The sequence below is a fragment of the Marmota marmota genome, unplaced genomic scaffold (assembly GCF_001458135.2).
Source record: "Marmota marmota marmota unplaced genomic scaffold, marMar, whole genome shotgun sequence".
Taxonomy (NCBI): Eukaryota; Metazoa; Chordata; class Mammalia; order Rodentia; family Sciuridae; genus Marmota; species Marmota marmota.
The window spans coordinates 2,002,532-2,022,175 of record NW_026000130.1 but is presented as its reverse complement, the minus strand read 5'-3'; the positions used below and the strand labels follow the sequence as shown (position 1 = coordinate 2,022,175).

The window sequence follows — 19,644 nt, the reverse complement described above, 5'->3', positions numbered from 1 at the left end:
GGGAGGGAGAGATGGGGGCGGAGAGGAGAGCCTAACTAGCCAGAACTGTCTTTACTTCACTGAATTTCCTGTGGCAAGGCTCTGTCCGCATGTCCTGATTCTGCCCTCTGACCTGCGGTGGTCTCGCTGGGAAGCACGCTGAGAGCCATTTCCATGGACAACATGTGCGTCGAGAGTGGCCTGCTTACACTTGAGACTTATGTGCCTGCGGCCATGAGGCTGGCGAGCACCCTGGCTCGGCCTTCCCAGGAGCAGAAAGAGGTCACTGGTCCTGGTTGTGCAGGTGACAGGGATGCTCTAGAAGCTGACGGTGGAGGAGTCTGATGAAGGTTACCTCACAACACCCCATCTGGGGGCCTGGCAAACCAGACCCGGCCTCACTAGTCAAATCCAACCTGTGTCTCACGTTTTGCTGCAACAGATACTGGCTTACGTACCACCATCTCTGGCTGTTTCTGCACAGTGAGGGCAGAGCTGAGGAGCTCGCACAGCCCAGATGGCCACAGCCCGACATATTTACTGCTTAGCCTTTTGTAGGAAGTAGGTGGACCCCCATCAAACGATCTTCGGATGTTGTGGACCAGGACATACATGGCTGGCAGGATTCCACCTCCATCTGGGGGCGTTTTGGGAGACTTGGGGACGGACATGGACTTCTGGCTCGGCAGCCAGTCTGTGGCGAGGTTACTGACTGCAGCAGCGGTACATTCTGGGGGTGGAAGATGGCCTCAGCAGTCTGGCTTGGGACTTCCTTAGTCCCTGACCTGCCTCGCAGGTGCCTGGAAACGGAGGAGGCAGCATGGGCGTGGCTTCCCACTTCTCTTATCAACTTTGTCCCATCAGCCACTGAGTTACCACAGCCTGCTGGCTGCTGCGACTTGGCTGCTGAGGTCGGAGACAACAACTCTTGATCGTCCACTCAGCCCACAGGACACAAAGAGGCCTGGGCACAGGTCAGCAGATAACTCTTGTGGGCAAAAAGGAGCAGGTCCAGGAACAGAGTTTCCAACAAGGGAGGTGACTCTGGGGAACAACTGTCACACCTGCCCTTGAAGAGTGCCCAAGCTAATGTGGGACAAGACACTGGAGACTTAATAAGCTGCGTGGGCTGCGGCAGCCCCAACGGCACCCCAAGACAGAGGAGGTTTCCTGCGGGAAGCAGCCCTGGCTGGCCCCGGGGCTCTGAGGAGTGGGCAGGAATCACAGCTACAGAGACAGCGTGTCCATTTCAGGGGTCTTCCAAGAAGAGAGGGCAGCAGTCCTCTGAACTCTTTGCCTATGCTTTGAAAAAGGGGCACCTGGAACCAAAGCCAAGACAAGACAGGTGGGCCAGGGGATCTTTTTAAAGGTCCCTCCTCATGGGACTCTAAGCTGCAGCCAGGATGGAGCACCACTGTGTCACGAGCTGATTATTTCAAATTGGTGCCTCCAGCAAAACAGATCAGTTACTCAAGACATGGGACCCCAAAGACCCAGCTCTCGACAATGAGAAGAGCCCACCTGGGATGGGGATGTTCTTCTTTTGTCCAGGGACACATTTTAACTTGGTAAGAGAAATGTGGGGAGGAGTCATGAAGCAGCGGTGCCCCTCCCGGGGAGGGCAAGCCACCCTGGGGGAGCAGCAGGGCCAACAGAGTTCTAAAGTCTCCTTTGAACAAAAAAGCGGCCCACGACATGACGGTGTCAGATGGGAGGAAGGATGAGACACAGGGTCAGCATGTCAGACGGACGGGTACGGATTCTTGTGGCCTGCCTGGCCTTGGGGCTGCTGGAGAGCTGCACTTCCCACTTCTTCTAGTGCCGTCTGGGAAGAGGACTGGTTCTGAAGGGCACTGCCGCTGCTCAATGTCTCCAAAGCAGAAAGCGTGACCCCCAAGCGGCACTGGCAGCGTTCCTGGGAAGCACCCCATTCCCGCAGGAGCTCCAATTCAGCAGGACAACCTGGAACTTGGCCTTGGCACTCTCCCTCCCTCCCAACCACCCCAAGTCCTCAACTCTACAGTCACCAGTGCCACCTAGAAAAAACACATTCTGGAGCCAGAACTTCTCCTTTCTCTGGCACCCAGGACACCAAATTTGAGGGTCTAAGAACCAAGTGTGAACTCTCTCCTTCCAGATGAAGGATCACAGAACTCCCACACCAGGCCCTTGCAACCAAGCTGCTAGGACAAGACGGACAAAAATGCTGGTGGAGTCTCTCGCTTCCTCAGAGGAGGTCAGTGCAGGAAGCTGGGCTTCAGATTTACCAAGCTGAAGAAGGGCCGGGGAGGTCGACTTTAAAAGCCGGTTATGATGCGCACAAAGACAGGAGATCCAAGTGAGTTCAGTAGGAGGCGGTTTGGTAAATGAGTGGGACAGGAAGAGAGCGCTGCCATTTGTTAGAGGCCGCGATGTCTCAACTGGCCCTGGTAGCCTTGGGGCTGGGGGTCCTGACCTCCATTTCCACATAAGGAGTCCAAGATGTGAGGAGGAGCCAGGGGTGTGCTGACTGTGCTGTGGCCCAAGAGCTGGCTCCTGAGGCTCCTTGGGTCCCTGCTGCCTTGGGCCAGATGTCTGCTTTCTTGTCTGTACCATGACTATAGTGTCTAACGTCCCTTTCTACCATCTCTCGCCTCTTACTCGACTACCACGCTGACTTGGAATTTATCTGTCCCTAGTTCTGTCGTCCATGTTGGGCTGCACAATTCCTTTTATTCATCTTAGACCCTCTAGTAATACTGAGTGCTGGACCCATGACTGCTTAGACCGACGAGAGCATGAGCGACAGACCATCACCATGAGCGCACACACCTCATCTGAAATAGAAAACCAGAAGGCTCACCTCGGAAATCAACCCGAACACTCTGGAAATGCAGCAATCTGTACTGAATCTGTCCACCCTCATGCCCACCTCTCCCAAGGCTGCGTACTCTAGAAAGCAGTTAAAACCACAGAACAGTCATCGCTCATCCAGAAAGAAGAGACCAGAGAAGACACTGTCCAGAGGAGAGGCGAATCAGCCCCAGACCACAATGCCACGATCTTGAACAGTCAGGATCTCACTTCAAAAAAATATTCTCGATTTCCATATTTCCCCCCACTGGAAAAAAAATGTTTTAAAAACCCCTTTAGTTTACTGCTGAGCTTTTAAAGACAGAAAATTATTTCAGAAACCAAGAGTAACATCCTAGTGTCACGCGTACCTTTCCAGAAGAAGTTTGCAATAAAAACACAAAACCCATTTCTTCCCCTTTCTTTTTCCCAGAGTGGGAGTGCTGCACACCACAAAATTCTAGAAAGACCCGTAGAGCGGGCTGCAGCGTTCCGCACCAGCCGAAGCATCAGGGAAACAACCACTCGAGCACACAAGTGGCATTTTGTGATCAAATTTATTTTTTGTTTAAATTTCATTTACTTTGTTTTACTGTAATTTACACAAGAGACTGCCAAGTAAACTAGGTATTTTACATTCACCACACATTCCCTCAAATCTCCACAGTTGTTAGAAAGACATTAAAATCCATGTGCCGGGCTCTCATTTCCATGTGTGCCCAAGCTCCCAACGAGACTGCAGATGCCAGCAAGAGTTAGGTTTGTTAGGAGAGAGGCCTGGACTCTCCATTCCACAAATCAGCATCGCCTTCCTCGCACCCGATGCTCTGCAGGTGACGATCATGCTCTGACAGACCCATTACCCTCAGAGCCCCGAGAGGAAACATGGTCTGTATCCTGAGTACACGGAGGACGTTTGAGACGCGGGGTGTGCTGCTGAGGTACCAGGGTCTCAATGCGGCAGCACTCAGGTCGGGACACAGGACATGTGGGAAAGCGCAGAGCAACAAGGGCAGGACTGTCAGCAAATCGGATGACTACCGCGCTCTGACGGCAGGCCGGGGTGGGGTTAGGAGGAGCAGGGGGTTACAGACGACAGTTTGTGGCCTGAAGGCCTCAAGGATATCACTGCACTCAAGCTTCCAGGCCTGACAGGGGAAAAGCTGCATCCAGACAGAGAAAGCGGATAAAGATCTACCCAGCCACTGCTCCTTCTTTAAAAAAAAAAAAAAAAAGTGGCAGTGACGTCTAACCAGCACTTTCCTGATGCCTCCTCAGGGAATGTCACTGGGTGTCCTACTAGAGAGCAGATCCAGAAGTCGGGGTCACCAGCCCCCCAGGGCCCGGAGCAGCACTGCACCATCCCACCTCGAAGGCAGCCCCCCATCCGAGTGCACTGCCACACAGAAAGAGCACACTGTCACCCGGCCCCGCCCGGCCCGGCCGCGAGGCTTCTGGACCGTCCACGCGGTCTCTGCATTAACCCCAGAAAAGGGCCGCTTCAGAAATGAGACCCTGGGAGGCGCTGGCACCCAGCCTTTCTATGCGGCCTCCGATACCGTTCAGACTGACTTCTTTATCGAGCCTGAAAATGTTCTAGTGTTTACTATAAATCACAAATTGTCATCTTCATTTTTCTAGGTTTGATGTAGAAAAATACTTGAAATTTAAAATACAAAACTCCAATAAAAACCAGAAAAAATTTTTTAAAAGGATTTTCCCCTCAAACTAGTAAAAACTGGCCTGTAACTTTACTCCTTATTTAATAGATATCATCAAATTTGGCTGGAAGATAATGACCATCCAGAAATAAATAGTTATAAATACATTCAGAGTTGACATTCCAGATTCATGGGAGTACCAAAAAGTTTTGAAGGAATCTCTCTGTGGGAATCTGCTGCTTATGGGACTAAAATAAAAATTTATAAGAGACTGATTTAAAAGAACAGAAAAATAACAAAAGGCTATATATGTTGGTCCACAGCTTGACATTTATGAAACATACCAGCTCGTATCACATCGCAGTCAATTTGTCCATTAATGGTTTTACTCTGATAATTATTAAAATCTGTTCCAGGTATATATACTGAAAATATTTTCTTTTGCATTCTTGCTGAAGATAGATACAGTACGTTGGAGAAAGTGTACTAATCCCTTCAGGATGTTTGTATGTACATATATACACACACACACACGTGTGCATCCGGGTCTGCAGCTCTACATGCGTTCTATATACAGCCACAGACACACACACACACACACAGACACATGTGGCTGGGAACCTGTGCGTGTGTGTGCGTTTCCACAAGCACACGTTGGAAACTTCAACACTGCAAGACACTGGTCAGATTCGTCTTCACTCGTCACTGGCTGCACTGGTTCCCCTCACTTGACCTTGATTACGTAACTGCAAGAAAAGCGGAAGACAGTGAGAACGCGTTACCACACAGGGGACGAAGGACAGCAGCTTGTCCCGCACACTCACCAGAAAAAATCTGTCAATGTGGCAAAACTTTTGGCAGAAAATTTATCCCAACTACTGCACCTTAAAATTTTACTCTGTTCAAATAGATTCTGGTCTTACTAATGGCATAACATTTTGTTTCATCAGATGGAAAATTAAATTAGAAGCAAAATAAATCACAGAAGCTTAGCAGAACTTAATAACATAACAGTAACCCAAGAAAAACTTTTAAAAAATGAACACTATATAAAGAGAGAGCTTCTGCAGAAGCCTGGGAGAGGCGCTCCATTCTTATTTGGTACAATCACCCCTTTCCATGGATGGGCACCCCAGTCACTGCTTAGCACTGGGAGCAGCAGCTTACTAAGGAGGAAGCAAAGAGCCATGGTGGAGAGGGGAGCCCCCAGCCCCCGTGAACATCGAGGTTCGGGGTTTGCCCGGGAGAACGGGCCGTCACTTCTGTTTCCCTACACTCATTCCAATGTGCAGTCCCGACTGTGGTATTTATTCTTATTCCCCTTTTAGGGCAATCTGTTATCTGGCATATGAGTTGTATTAGATAAATAAGATCATGGAAATCTTTTGCTATTAGTTAAAAAAACAAAGTGCATTTACACAGAGAAAAGCTAGCTCAGAGGTAACTGAAGGTCAACCACGGAGGAGCGCTCTGTGATGCACAGAAACAAATCTCACCTAATTTTTTTAAGGGAATCAATCACCAAGGCTGGCCCTTACAGTATGGGGTGAGGGCTCTTTGTTTCCTCACTAACCCCACAGGGCCCTACTGAGCAGCAGGCCAGTCACCTGGCTACTGAACTAGCCAGCTTCCAAGATGACGCCTGCGATAAGCAAGGGCACAGGCAGCTGGCTCCTGATGTGGCACTAAGGGCGAGCCCTGACAACTACACTCCACCTGAGTCTCACAGTGTGACAACTCAGGCGTTCACTGTCTGTTTCTAAACTATCTATCTACTATATTTTAAAAATAAAGCCACATTTAACACTTGGTCAGAGCCCCTGTGCTCAGCAAGTCAACTCCCCCTTACCAACAGGTACAGGTTTGAAACATTCTTTTTATCCAGGTCTTCACTTACACAGTGTGATATTGTCTCTGACCCTACAGGGGACTCATCTAGACATCAGCAGCCGACGTGCCTCGGACGGTACCCTTCTTACGCATCTAAACGTAAAATAAAATCATGAGCTGCTAAAATCAGACTCTGAGTAGGGGTTAGTAAGCAAGAGGAGAAAGAGGACCTAGATGAGCTAATGAGGCGAAGGCCACCTGTTGACAGCCATATCCTCCTGTGAGTGAAGTGCTGAGGCCCCGCCAACATTCCTGGCCTAAAGACTCTTGCAAGAAAGAGGCTTTCCTTACAGACTGAAAAATCTGTGGATCTTGTATCTGACAAAGGCCTACAGACTGACAGGAACTGATCACAGACACTGATGGTACATGAGCCGTTGTCAATACAATGTGACAAACTGCCCCTAAGTGTGGTTTATACTTTTGTAGTCCCCAGACCAGGCAGAAGCCATGGGGGCAGGAGTGGGGGGGGAGTGGTGGAACGGGACCTCTGCTGCTTCTGAGACCAGGTCTCTCGGGTTCTTTAAAGCAAGGTTGCTGAAAGGAAAGTGAATAAAAGCAGCAAGCAAGCCCAGATACAGGATGGCAGAGAAGCGAGGAGGGAAGGATCAACAGAAAGGGCAGGTGTTAACAGCAGACTACAGACAGACAGACAGACCTCAACGAGCAAAACCAAAGAAAATGTCATCAACACACTGCGTCCACCCCCCAGAGGCCAGCAGGGAACAGGGGGGACACCTGTCCCAGGAAGCCCTGCAGGTGCTGGGCTGAACCCCAGCAGCTCTGTGGGGGCCCAGCCTCCTAGGTGCCAGGCCTTCTCTACCTGACCAAAACCTGGTCACGAGAAAACGAGCGGATTCTGAAAGACCTGTGAGTAAGAGCATCACAATGCATCGGGTGACGCCACCAGGCATTGGGAGGCAGGACCTGAGGGCAGGGCAAAATCCTAAAGAGCACTTGAAATCACCAGGCCTCACATGTGCATGCGCCCCACCATCTGAAGATGCCCAGACCCACTCTCATGGCAGCAGAAATGCCACGAGGAACAAGGCACTCCCCGGTGACTGAGAGCAAGAGAACTTAGGTAGGACTCCATATCAAGACGGTCAGCTGTACGGGACTTGGATCAGCCTGGCCACGTGGGTGCGAGGATGCAGGGCTCATCACCTGGGGCTCTGAGCTGCTGTCTCCCCCACACCTTCTGGAACCCCATTTCCAACCCACATGTCACAGACTTGCGTGGAGCAGCAGCTGAGCCTGCAGGGCCACTGCCACAGATGGCAACCAGTCACCAGTTCCCACCGGGGGTCCCACCATGGGTTCAGGTCATCAGGAGACTGAACTTGCACAGGCAGCAGGAGTGGAGAAGAGATGTTGCCGAGTTCTATCTAAGAACTTCCCTAGGACTCAGAGCCCAGGCCAGGCGGGGAGGGCTGCAGCCACCCGCTGGCCAGCGCTGCCTGCTCTTCTTCATGTGGGACAATTCTTCAGTGAAACACCCAGAACCAAGAGAAGGCCTTTTTCCCAAGGGCTCAAACCAACAGAAACAAGCTCATTTTCTGTTTCCTCTGGGGGTGGCAAAGCCTCACTGGCAATGGCAGAGCTGTGCCACGAGCCTAGGTAAATGCAAGCCAGCACGCAGCTCCCCATGCACAGGACACCAGCTGCACAGAGGGGCCAGAGGTGGACAGCAGTGTCTTCGCAGCCTGGGACACGTGGAGGAGGGAGCGACCCCAGGCAAGGCAGGAGGAAAGCAACTGAACCTGGGCGGGGTGGTGACAGATGCTTCTCAGAGGCAGAGAAGGCACCTCACTGTTGAGAACAGGGCACAAAAGTGGGCAAGAGGCAGGGAAAGGAAGAAGGGAGGCACCCACGGCCAGCGCGAAGGCAAAGGCCTGGGGAGTGCCTGGACTCCCGCATCTCCTCATCCCACCCAGGACCCGGCTCTCAGAGCCCTGCCACTGAGAAGGAGAAACTAGGGCTGATCTAGAAACCAACTCAACTATGATGTGATCCTATGGCAAAATACGCTCCAAATTTCAAACAATCAACCTAAAAAAATTTGGAGCAAAATCCATTCATAAGTTGGAGTCTGCCTATAGTTTACTTTGTGTATAAGATAAGGTTAAGACATTTTATTGCCTTATAAAGAAAATATGTCCGAGCCCTCTCAGAAGGTTTGTATAAAGCTAATTAGAAGCAGACCTGTTGTAATCACCAAAAGTAAGCAATTTTAAAAACAGATTCTTTACAATGAGATGTGCCAGAGAAATAGGTTCCCTCTGTGCCAAAGAACCTGACATGCGGCCACTCTCCCCCGGCTAAACCAGGCTCCTCCTCACCCGCGGGAGTTGGTCAAACACACGCGCACCTGTGGACTTCCAGAGCTGGGCCTGCTGGCAGGACTCGAGGTGACCACATGGAAACCACTAGCAGGCCTTAGACATTCCTTGGGTTCGTTTCCCCTCTGGGGCCTTGCTGCCAACTGCAGACAAGCGTGGCCCAGGGCAAAACCAAAACCAGACACATGCAAGAGGAAGCCAGGGAAGAATCCATCCCTGAGAGAAAGGAGACACCCACTGGTGACAGGGCTGCTGCAGCAAAGGGAGGAGCTGGAAGGGGCTCAACCCTAACCCAGCAGGCTGACCTCCTGCCAGGGGTCCCCAGAAGGCGCCCCAAACTCAGAACAAGTCAGCACTCACTGCAGATCGGGGAGGGAGGAGGCATTTCTAGATCAGTGACCACACCAGCCTTACCTTGTGCACAGAAGAGGGAATCAGGACTTCAATCAGCTATGACAGAAACTGAGCCAAAGGCTCTCGCTTCTGACAAAGGGACTCTAAAAGGACTGAACTAATGTGACAAGTCCTTGTTCCCTCTTCTGTTAGAGAAGTAATGCATGAGAAGAACTACAAAACCACTGGGCAGTTCACAGGTGACAAAGTCCAGATCCAGAAAGCTCTAGTCCACCTTCAGGAAAGATGATCAACAAGAGAGGAGTCAGAACCCAGGAAGCAGGCATTAGTGTCTAGAAACTCCACTGTGATGCAGACAGAGCAGGGAGAGGCTTCAGGAACACTCTTCCTAGTTCTAGGTCTACACAGTTTCAGACAGGGGAAATGAGGGGATTCCCGTAGAATGGCAAGTCTTACTGTTTCTAGTTCTTTCTGAGTCTCGTCTTCCATTCTCCTAATATCCTCCATTGTCAGATCAATCCACTTGTCGATCCAACAAAAAAGCTGGCGATGAAAGTTTGTAAATATCCTTTTTTCTTGCTTTTAAAACAAAGAAGAAAAGTAGCATAAGATGGCAAAAGTCTGAGATTAATGACACACTGACGTTACATGTCCCAATTAACCCACGAAACTCACATTTTTAGTTGGTTTGAAAAGGCCACCCTATGAAGCCTAGTGGAAATCTTAATTCCACCCTATTATCATCTTGAACGGCAAAATAGAGAAAAATTTCTCTGTGAAGTGGGAAATGATCTCCCCTGGCCGAGGGGTAATGATCTAGTAGAAACGAGAAAAAAAAAAAAAAAGTGGTGTGCACCACCTGATCCAGCACACTCCTGCTGGACCTGATCTATTTTTACCTTTTCCTAAATGTCAGTGAGCAAAGGCCGACAGGATATTTTTTCTGCTATAAAACTACACATTGTCATTCTTCACCTCTCTGCATTTCAAGGGAGTACTGAGAGGTGGCACAGAAAAAAATGGACTGAGAGAAAGAGAGACCTGGGTTCCTTGGAATAAAGAGGTTTTATTAAATTTAGAATTCTTAGACACTCACCACTAATTTTTCAGTGCTACGTTACTGCCACTACACACACATAAGTGTGTATGTGTTATATATATATATATGGCTTATATACATGTCTATATAAAAGCCACGTATACTATAATGGTTTTAACTGCTGAATGACTTAAGCTGTACTCAATGTTCTTGAGAGAAGCGAATGAAAACAGTGAGTACTGCTGAACAATCTTCAGTTTTTCTAACTTTTGTCCATGAACTAACTTTATCGATTACATGTGCGACTTCTGCTTATCGAAACTGGCCTGCTCATCTAGTCCTCCGCCCTACGAGGAAGGAAGCCAGTGTTCTCGCAGAGCCGGCTGTGGGCCAACAGGCAGCGGGCACTGCGGGGTCCCCGTCCTGCAGCTATGGGGGAGCAGACATAGCTAGTGGTGGGAATCAGAAATATAACGGGGGCTTCCTTTGAATGATAATGAAATAAACATTCATACTACAGAAAAAGTAAAGACCAGGACACTTTCCTGGTTCCTTGTGGATTTCTAATCAGGTGCATTCTGTCGTTCGTTTGCTTTCGGCACCGAGGTCTGAACCAGGGCCCCGTGAGAGCTGCACAGCGCTCAACCATAATGGGTGCTATGTAAGCGCAGCTCCGCGTCCTCAGAGATCTGAACTACCTATACGTTGCTTTCCCTTTAGTGATAAGGACAAAAAAACAAAAGCCAATTAGGATCTGGGTCCTCAGATCATGTAAAGTTAATTCAGAGTGCCCTGCTCTCATGAGCACCTCTAGGGACCCCCACATGAAGGCACAGTTGTGTGTGTCACAAAGACGGGGTGGGGCAGCGGAACCTTCAGGAGGCAAAGCCTACCCACTCTGGCACCTGTCTTTGTGGTTTCTAAGGATAAAAAGGGCAGAAACTGATTGCACAAATAATTTTCATCTCATAATGGAGGGATAAAAAGTAATAGCAGAAAAAAATCTCCCCCCAGTAGCTACCTCAAATCTGAACCTGGTCCCAAGGCACCACGTTCTCAACAGATGTTACCTTCTGAATGAAGTTCTCCACTTTGCTCTGTAAGCCCCACCACTTGAACTTGATGGTCACTAGCTTGTAGGCACACATCCGAGGGCAGTCAGTGTCGTCTGCCAGCTCCTTCTGCGTGAGGGAAATTGAAAAGGAGAAACATTAAAACCAACGGTTGTGCGACACAAGCACAGACATATGTGAAGAAAATCAATCACAGTCTCGAGTGTTTAATTCCAGTATGTGGAAATTCAAAATCATTTCTGAAAAAGCAGCAGCCCAACCCCCCTGATGGGAACAGTCCTCCCACAGACCAAGGGACTTCCATCTGACCTCCAAAATTCAACGGGCATGCTGCTGGGCCTCAACAGCTACTCCTCTCCAGATGCCTTATTAAATACCAACCTCTACTCACATCATGTCAAAAGTGAGCTTTTACTACATATGGATCTTCCTAACGCCAGTACCACACAACCGCCTGTGGAAGTGGTGAGTCACAATAAAATGTCAAGGACCTTCAGTCGTCTGTGCATCTCCGAACACTGGCCAGTGCAATGGCACTGCTGATAAGCTGCACAGATGATATAATATGGATTTTAATTTTCACTAATGATTACATCTCCCAGCTTAAGTGGTGTAGCCAGGGAATGAAACCGAGTCTTGTTCTGGACAACAGGAGTGTGAGGAAAAGGACGAGAGAGAGGTTCAGGGATCAACTGGATTAAGAGAGTCAAAATATAATGTCTGCAATTTATTTTCAGGAGACGACAAGAAAAAAGCAATTAGCAGCAGAAGCCACAGATGTCAGTCACCCTGCGTTCAAAGTATGAAAACTTATTCTTAATGTGTAGGTTTCACCAAAAAAAAATTTAAATACCGAATGCAGACGGGTTCCCTGCTCTCATTTCAGTTTTCGGGACAGTTTTGAAATTTCTCACTAAATCACCGTCAGGGGTGGCAACCTGTGGCACTTGTGCCTTCGACCATTAGTTACCGTGGGTATTTTCAGGAGGGGGCTTGTGTGTTCACTTGGGTCCGCTTAGTGGAAGGGTTCTCTTTCAAAGTGGTGTGTGCGGGAGACCCAAACAGTCCTGAGCAGGTCCAGAGGCTGGGACAGGCCCCTGGCAGGAGGCCAGCTCCATATTCCTGCCCTCGGGGCCCCCAGTCTACTGGGTAAGGAAGGCACATAGCAAAGAAAATGGGACACAGAGGCCGACTGCAGGGATAGTCTGGGAAAGGACAGTTCCCCAAGCCTAATCCCCAAAGCTGGTGGCCTGTGAGACCATAGTAAACAACAACAAAAGCCCCCAAAATGTCATATTCTGAGGATTAAATAAAGCAGTACATGTTCCATGCTTGGTAGGACTCCAGGGCTTAATACATATTAGTTTCCTCTCTTCTTATTTGTTAGTAGCTTAATTTATCTATTTATTCTTATGTAATGCTGAGGATTGAACCTAGGGCTCTCTGCAGGCCAGGCGAGTGCTCTACCACTGAGCCCCTTATCTGTGACTTTCAATCTTCACACAAGTTTAACCAAATTCTTCTTCATCCAAGTAAACAGGTCGAGTCACGTGCACTGCAGGGACCTCCTGCAGAAACTAAATCACCAAGCCCAAGGTGGGTGCTCCCAAGGTGGGAGCACAACAAAATGCCAGTCACACCAGCTGCCACCGCTGCTTCCTCTTGTCCCAAACCACTTGGGCATCCTGCTCTCAGAACTCCGAATGTGAGCGAAGGTCCTGTCACTCAATTGATTTCAGAAAAGGAGGAATTTCCAGATCTTTACTCAAAGTCCTCAAGGCTATCTTTCATTTATTCGACTATAGAACCACATCACATTTCCCCAAAAGTAGGATGTCCCCATATTTATTTTATTTATTTTTTGTACCAGGGATTGAACTCAGGGACACTCAACCACTGAGCCCCAACCCCATCCCTATTTTGTATTTTATTTAGAGACAGGGTCTCACTGAGCTGCTGAGGGCCTTGCTAAGTTGCCGAGGCTGGCTTTGAACTCGTGATCCTCCTGCCTCATCCGCCGGAGCTACTGAGATTGCAAGTGTGCACCACTGTGCCCAGCTGATGTCCCAGTTTTAAGTGAATCTAGGGATATGCCTATGAAAAAATTCTATCTTGTTATCAGTGGGAGTAAAAGTTCTGTGGAGTCCTGCATGACTAGCTTTCCTCAGGCTTCTGTTCTAATGTAACATTTCACCTGATGTTTTGTTTTACCGAGAGACAGGTTCAAGGCTGTCCTTGAACTCAGGATCCTCCTGCCTCAGCTTCCCGAGTAGCTGGGATTCAGGTGCACATTACTGTGCCTGACTCATCTTCTGAGCCCGGTAAGGGGTTGAATCAAGGAGGTAACATCAGCAAGCATTAAAAAAAAAAAAAATGACATCACGCTGTCCCTTTGTAGGTGAGTTCCACATGAACAGAGCGAGCTGGCTGGCCTAGTTCCATTTTCCCATGAACTCTCCCACCTCACTAGAGTGCCTGTGAGATTCAGCCAGTGGATGTGTGAACACAGACACGGGGATGAGTAGGTGCTTCAACCAGGGTTCAGTGGGCACCATTTACACTTCCACCCATGAGAGGTTCTGTCAGGGCACCTGAACATGGCTTAAAGAAAAGACCACGATTGGGGGCTGGAATTGTGGCTCAGCGGTAGAGCACTCCCCTAGCACAGGGGCCCGGGTTCGATCCTACTAGCACCACATAAAAATAAAGGCATTGTGTTGTGTCCATCTACACCTAAAAATAAATATTAAAAAAAAAAAGACCACAATTACGTGTACACACAGCAATGACCCCCTCCCCCACTGTCCTTGGTGTCGGTCATCTCTTTCAGAGGGGACACACCTCCTGTTGTGGATGTTGTGGCCCTGGGCCAAAAATGGCACACTGGCATCTCTCCCTCATTTTTCTTGGTGCCGGGGATCCCACCTAGGAGCACTTTAGCCACTGAGCTTCATCCCTTGTCCCTTTGTTTATTTTTTTAGTTTTGAAATGCGGTCTTGCTAAGTTGCTGAGGCTGGCCTCGAACTTGTGATTCTCCTGCCTCAGTCACTGGAATTACAGGAGTGTGTTGCCGCGCCCAGCCCAGCTCGCTCTCTTCTTGTCCTGCAAGTCCCTGGCACCAAGTTGAGTCTGGTGTGTGGAGTGGTCAACAGGCCTTCCGTGAGCCGTCGCTAGCTTCGGAGGCTCAGCTTTGCTGAAATAAGGACTGTCTTCCGGAGATGATCTTTCAATAAGCACTGAGCTCATCCCGAGGAGCTTTCCGACCCAGGCGACAGGACTTGTATACGTGTGGAAGGAATATGGAACTTGAACAGTGAAGTCCAGCCTGCAGTGCCACCCTAGGAGCTCCCATCACACACTCACTTCCTGCACTCACTTCCTGTGTGACCGGCAGGATCTTTGACCTCTGCGAGCCTCGCTCCTCTGGCAGGAGCAGGCAGGGCAGCTGGACTTAGCAGTTTTCTTCATTTTCTGCTGAGGCGAAACTGAAAGCAGGGTTGAGTGAACTTGGCTCCTCAAGGGTCAGGGTCGACCCAGGACTACGGATTATAAACACACGTGTCCTTTACATTCAAAGACTTATCTTGAAACTTGCTGGAATCTTATTTTTATTCTATAGTATGTTTTGGCTTACTAAAACACCCACCTACCTTCCCAGGCCGGATCTCCTCTCTAGCTGACATCGATCCCTCTTACTGATTAACCCCAAGACACCTTCCAGATAGAACATTCAAAGGTCCTTCCTTGAACCTGGGGCTGGTGACAGCTTCTGAAACCCCAAGCACTAGACACCGTTCTCCACAAAAACCTCGGATGTTCCTGGTGGAATACCAACTCTTCAGAATTCTACCCCAATTTTATAAAAACACAGGAGGAAGAATGGTTCTAATTAAGTGTTAGCAAAATGCTGTACAAACACGCCTCTGCCCAACTTGGGTTCCAAGCACGGAGAGCACATATGTGAAGCCAGCAACTAACCAGGTTTGTTCATCTCATACTTTCTATTAGATCTGGGGAAGAGGCTCAAATCAATTAAGTTAATACTGGCAATTTATTAGGTAATATTGTTCTCTAAAGCTATTTTAAAAACTAAGCAATGAAACAAAAAAAGCAACAGTTCTCTAAGATGTATATTCATTCTCAATCTACTTTTTGTTTTCCATCCACTTTAAAAGTAATTATTAAAAAACAATACAAATTATTCAGGGAATAATGTGTAAACCAACCAAAGTTCAAACAGATAAAAAGCCTGCTACCTTTAATTTCTGGTCTCTTTCCCACAGTATTGATAGCTCACATAGGAGGCACAAAAAGTAACTTCCAGAACCACAATCCCAAACAGCCCCAAGAGAAAGCTGAGCACACACAAGCTGCACATTTCTTCAATTGTTTTCGCATAAACACAGTATTTAAGGTCTCACCCAATCCTGCACGTGACTTATAGGAGTCATCTCTTTTTCTGAGCTATGGCCTTTGAACTCCTGATTAAATTAAGGACAGGGATTTAAAAATCCTCCATACTAGATGACAAAACAGAAAACCGTGAAACTGCCCATACTTGCTCGGTAAACAAAGCCTGGAAGAACCCTTTTGGTGCGTCTTTCTGGGAAGAAATCTAATACTATGTAATAAAGTCTTAAAGCTGTTTATATCCTACCACAGACCCTTTAATCTGGTATTTTCACTTTCAAAAATGTACCCTATTCATCAGGTAAGGAAACAGCAACACCCTAGATTTATATGTAACAGCAAAACCCCTATACTTATTAATTATTAACCTCAACACCCACTAAGAGAGAGTGGTGAAATACTTCAACAGCCTTCCAAACAATGGGCCATTATGCAGAGAGCCATTAAAGGCCATCTTTCAAAGAACAGCTCACAATGTGTGTTTGGGGTGGGGGGCATTAATATAAATAAGGTATCTGTATATGGTAAAAACATTTGTAACAAAATAAACTACAGGAATCATGAAATATACCAATAGTAGTAATTAAATGATGAAAATAACAAATGATTTTTATTTTCTTTTGAGTATGATTTCTTACTTTCAAAACGCCCCATATTTTATCATGGAGAGGAAACTATGTTTAAAAAAATTGGCTCTAAAGAATGTGTTGGCACACAGCCACATATTTTAGGACAAAGATTTACTTTGCCCTAAGTTATCTGGGTACTACTTCAAATCTTAATTCTTCTTTAATGATAAACAATTTAAAAGTTTTTCTGCTTTTTTTATGTTTAATAAATCAAAGCTACATGAAATCAAACTAAAAAAGTTGAATTAAGATTATTTAACAGACAAATCTTAGTTCAGTTCATATTTAATTTTTCCTAAAAATAGCCACAAGGTGTATAAGCAAAGAAAAATAGAACCAACCCTTCAGGGTCATCAGAAACATTCTTTTGAAGAAACATGTAACCTTCAGTGTGAAAAATCTCACTGGGGCAAATATTTGGAATCCCACAGGAACCAAAAAAGTTCTGGCATGTGTACCCAGCCCCTAGGAGCTCAGTCAGGGGTTAGAAGAAGCCTTCTTTTTGGTCTTAAACAATACCACCTTTTCTGATTCATTCTTCTTCATTGCTTAAAAAATAACCCCCAAACCAGCAGGGCCTGGGGTGTCCCTGTGGTCTCAGCTACTGAGAAGGCTGAAGCAGGAGGATTGCTCACTTGAGCCTAGAGGTCTTAGGCCAGCCGTAGACAACATAGTGAGACTCCCCTCCAGATCTGAAAGAGTCAAAATCTGAATTCAGATATGAATTCCAATTCAGCCCAACCTCACATTCCCTTATCTAAGGCAAGACAGTTAAAATTAATTCTCCTAATCTAGGAACAGACAAAATTATTTTGCTGATAAATGAATTTTATAGAGATGAAAGCATGAAAATTTCAAAGGCCAATTTTTAAAGAAGGTAAAGACTCACTAGTTACAAAAAGGAGCAATCAGAAGTATATGAGATTGGAGTCATGGGCTAGCAGAAGTATCCCAAGTTATAACTCTTTTCCACATAATTTAAATTTCATCAGTAATATAGCAAGAACTGGTTGGTTCTGAAACGTTTCCAAAATTGTATTTAAATAGTTTGTATATTCACTGAATTCCTTACATTTCATTTACTAACTATAAATAAAGCTCAGAAACTCAAATCATGTTTTTAATTTAACGAGGACTATTAGGTTACCCTAAGGTATGTGGATGAGGCCTATAGGGGAGGAACATGGCTGGAACCACACAGTGTAACCAAACACACACGCGGCATGCAAATGGGATGGGGAGCAATCGGCCCACGCTGTCCATGAGAACTAGTTTCTTGAATCGGTGACAAAAATATACAAACGTAAAAAGATTTAAAAAAAAAAAAGGCATTCTGGAAACTAGTTTTTTAAAAACGCAGTCCTTTTGCAGTCTCGTGAGACCTGTCAACTTTACGTATACTTATTCTGCTTTAAAAATGTGTTGGGGTAGGGCTGGGGTTGTGGCTCAGAGGTAGAGCACTTGCCTAGCGCGTGTGAGGCCCTGGGTTCAGTCCTCAGCACCACATAAAAATAAATAAATAAAATGAAGTTATTGTGCCCAACTACAACTAAATAAATATTTTTTAAAAAAATGTGTTGGGGTAAACACGGACCAGTATGTGGTCCACAAAACCAACTAGTACGTCACAAAGACACAAGAGCTTCTAAGAGGTCCACACTCCCTTCATATTGTGATTCTTCGATTCCAGGTAATCCGAATGTTCGATTCTGGCAGCCACTCTGTAATGTCAAGTTTCCCTTCCAGAGTTCATTAAGAAAGTCCCAAGAGATACACTGCCAGGGCAGGTGCCAGTGCGTGCGTCAGTAAACATCAACAAGAGGTCACAGAATACATGTTAGGTATGTGCACTGAAATTTCAAGTGAAACCCCAATTTTCCAACTCAGCCATTCTCTCAATTTTATTCAGATAGCTGTTTATTTTTTGGTGGCCTTCTGGACAGATCCATGTTAAATATTTACACTTTTCTAAGTACACGGCGAATCCGACCTTTAATTGACTTTTATTTGGTGTCTAAGACAGTTAACGTGAATCTAGCAAACACTTACTAAGCACCTTCTACGAGCACAGCTCTGTACTGGCCACTGCCACATATCAAGATAGGGAAGATGCAAAGGCTATGGTCTAACATTTGAGAAAGAGGAGGTGAGAAAAGTTAGACAGCACGAACCAATCACCACTTGATGCGGGACACATCAAGTGCCACGAGGTCATGCATGAGACCCTTCGGGGGTCAGAGGCCAGAGAGTCCCATCTGCTTGGGTAAATGGGGCATGTTAAAAAGCAGAAATAGGGCTGGGGCTCAGTGGCAGAGCACTTGCCTAGCATGGATGAAGCACTGGGTTTGATCCTCAGCGCCGCGTATAAATAAATAAATACACAAAATAAAGGTCCACCGACAACTAAAATGAATGAATGAATGAATAAATAAATGCAGAAGTAAAATATGACAAAGGTTCAAAAAGTTAAACTAATAGTAGGTGTCACAATCATTTTACAAAAACAGGCAAAATGAAATTCAGATAGAAAAGCTTCCAGCCTGGGAAAGGATAATCAATCACACTTTTCTAGACTTACCCCCACCACACCCCCTCCCATACTGGGGATTGAACCCAAGGACTCTCTACCACTGAGCAACATCCCCAGCCATTCTTATTTTTTATTTTTAGACAGGGTCTTGCTAGGTCACTTAAGGCCTTGTAGAGGCTGGTCTCAAACTTGTGATCCTCTTTTGTCAACCTCCTGAGTGGCAAGGATTTCAGTCATGCACTGCCACACCGGGCTTCCAACCTTAATTTTTGTGTGGTTCAATCTATTTTAGTTACCAGGACTATGACATGTGCTGCATGTTTGTGTTCATTCACTGTGGAAGAGACACATGTACAAGTGAAACCACAAGTTCACATTCAAATGCAACTCATGAAGAAGACTTGTGTTCCTGACAGTGTCAGGAAGAGGCTCTGCAAGAGGCCCCAGGGGGCAAGTCCCTCAGCCGGAATCCAAGCCTGGTTTCTGCATTCAGCTCCGCCAAGAAACAGGGACATTAAGTGGCCAAGATAAGCTACAACTAATCATGTCTCTCAGGCCCTTGGATTCTTGGAGACCTGGCATGGCTTGTTTTGGCACCCTGCGCGGAAGTTAACATAATACTTAAAAAGTACTAAACGTATTTAAAAAATTTAACCAAAATAAACAAGTCGCCAACCCTGGAACTCAAAAATAAATGTCAAACAGCACATGAAACAAAGAAACCCAGCCGTGACTGTAGGTCCAAATGATTACACTTTGTCTAAAACATGGCCTAACCAGAAACTAACCATGGAGCCTCTCTGGGTCCCCCACCAAGGGTTTCAAACCTAAGATCACAGGTGGGAAGAGATTTTCAAGCACCTTCACGTCTTTCCCAACCCTCACAGGCATCCTGTTCTGAGACA

The 19,644-nt window shown here is 46.8% G+C and overlaps 2 protein-coding genes across 2 annotated transcripts in view; both read right to left on the bottom strand.

Annotated features, from left to right (window-relative positions):
* The window catches only part of Mn1 (MN1 proto-oncogene, transcriptional regulator), a 164,041-nt gene extending 163,391 nt beyond the window's left edge, over positions 1 to 650 (bottom strand). Inside the window, exon 1 of the mRNA XM_048784883.1 lies at positions 407 to 650. Within this exon, the coding sequence (XP_048640840.1) occupies positions 407 to 650 (244 nt within the window). The remainder of the gene's footprint in view (positions 1 to 406) is intronic.
* A 2,699-nt stretch (positions 651 to 3,349) lies between these two features.
* Pitpnb (phosphatidylinositol transfer protein beta) overlaps positions 3,350 to 19,644 on the bottom strand; it is a 60,153-nt gene continuing 43,858 nt past the window's right edge. The window contains exons 9-11 of the mRNA XM_048784882.1: positions 11,168 to 11,278; positions 9,515 to 9,637; positions 3,350 to 5,218 (exon numbers count right to left, since the gene is read on the bottom strand). Coding sequence (XP_048640839.1) covers positions 5,168 to 5,218; positions 9,515 to 9,637; positions 11,168 to 11,278 — 285 coding nt within the window. The 3' untranslated portion in view covers positions 3,350 to 5,167. The remainder of the gene's footprint in view (positions 5,219 to 9,514; positions 9,638 to 11,167; positions 11,279 to 19,644) is intronic.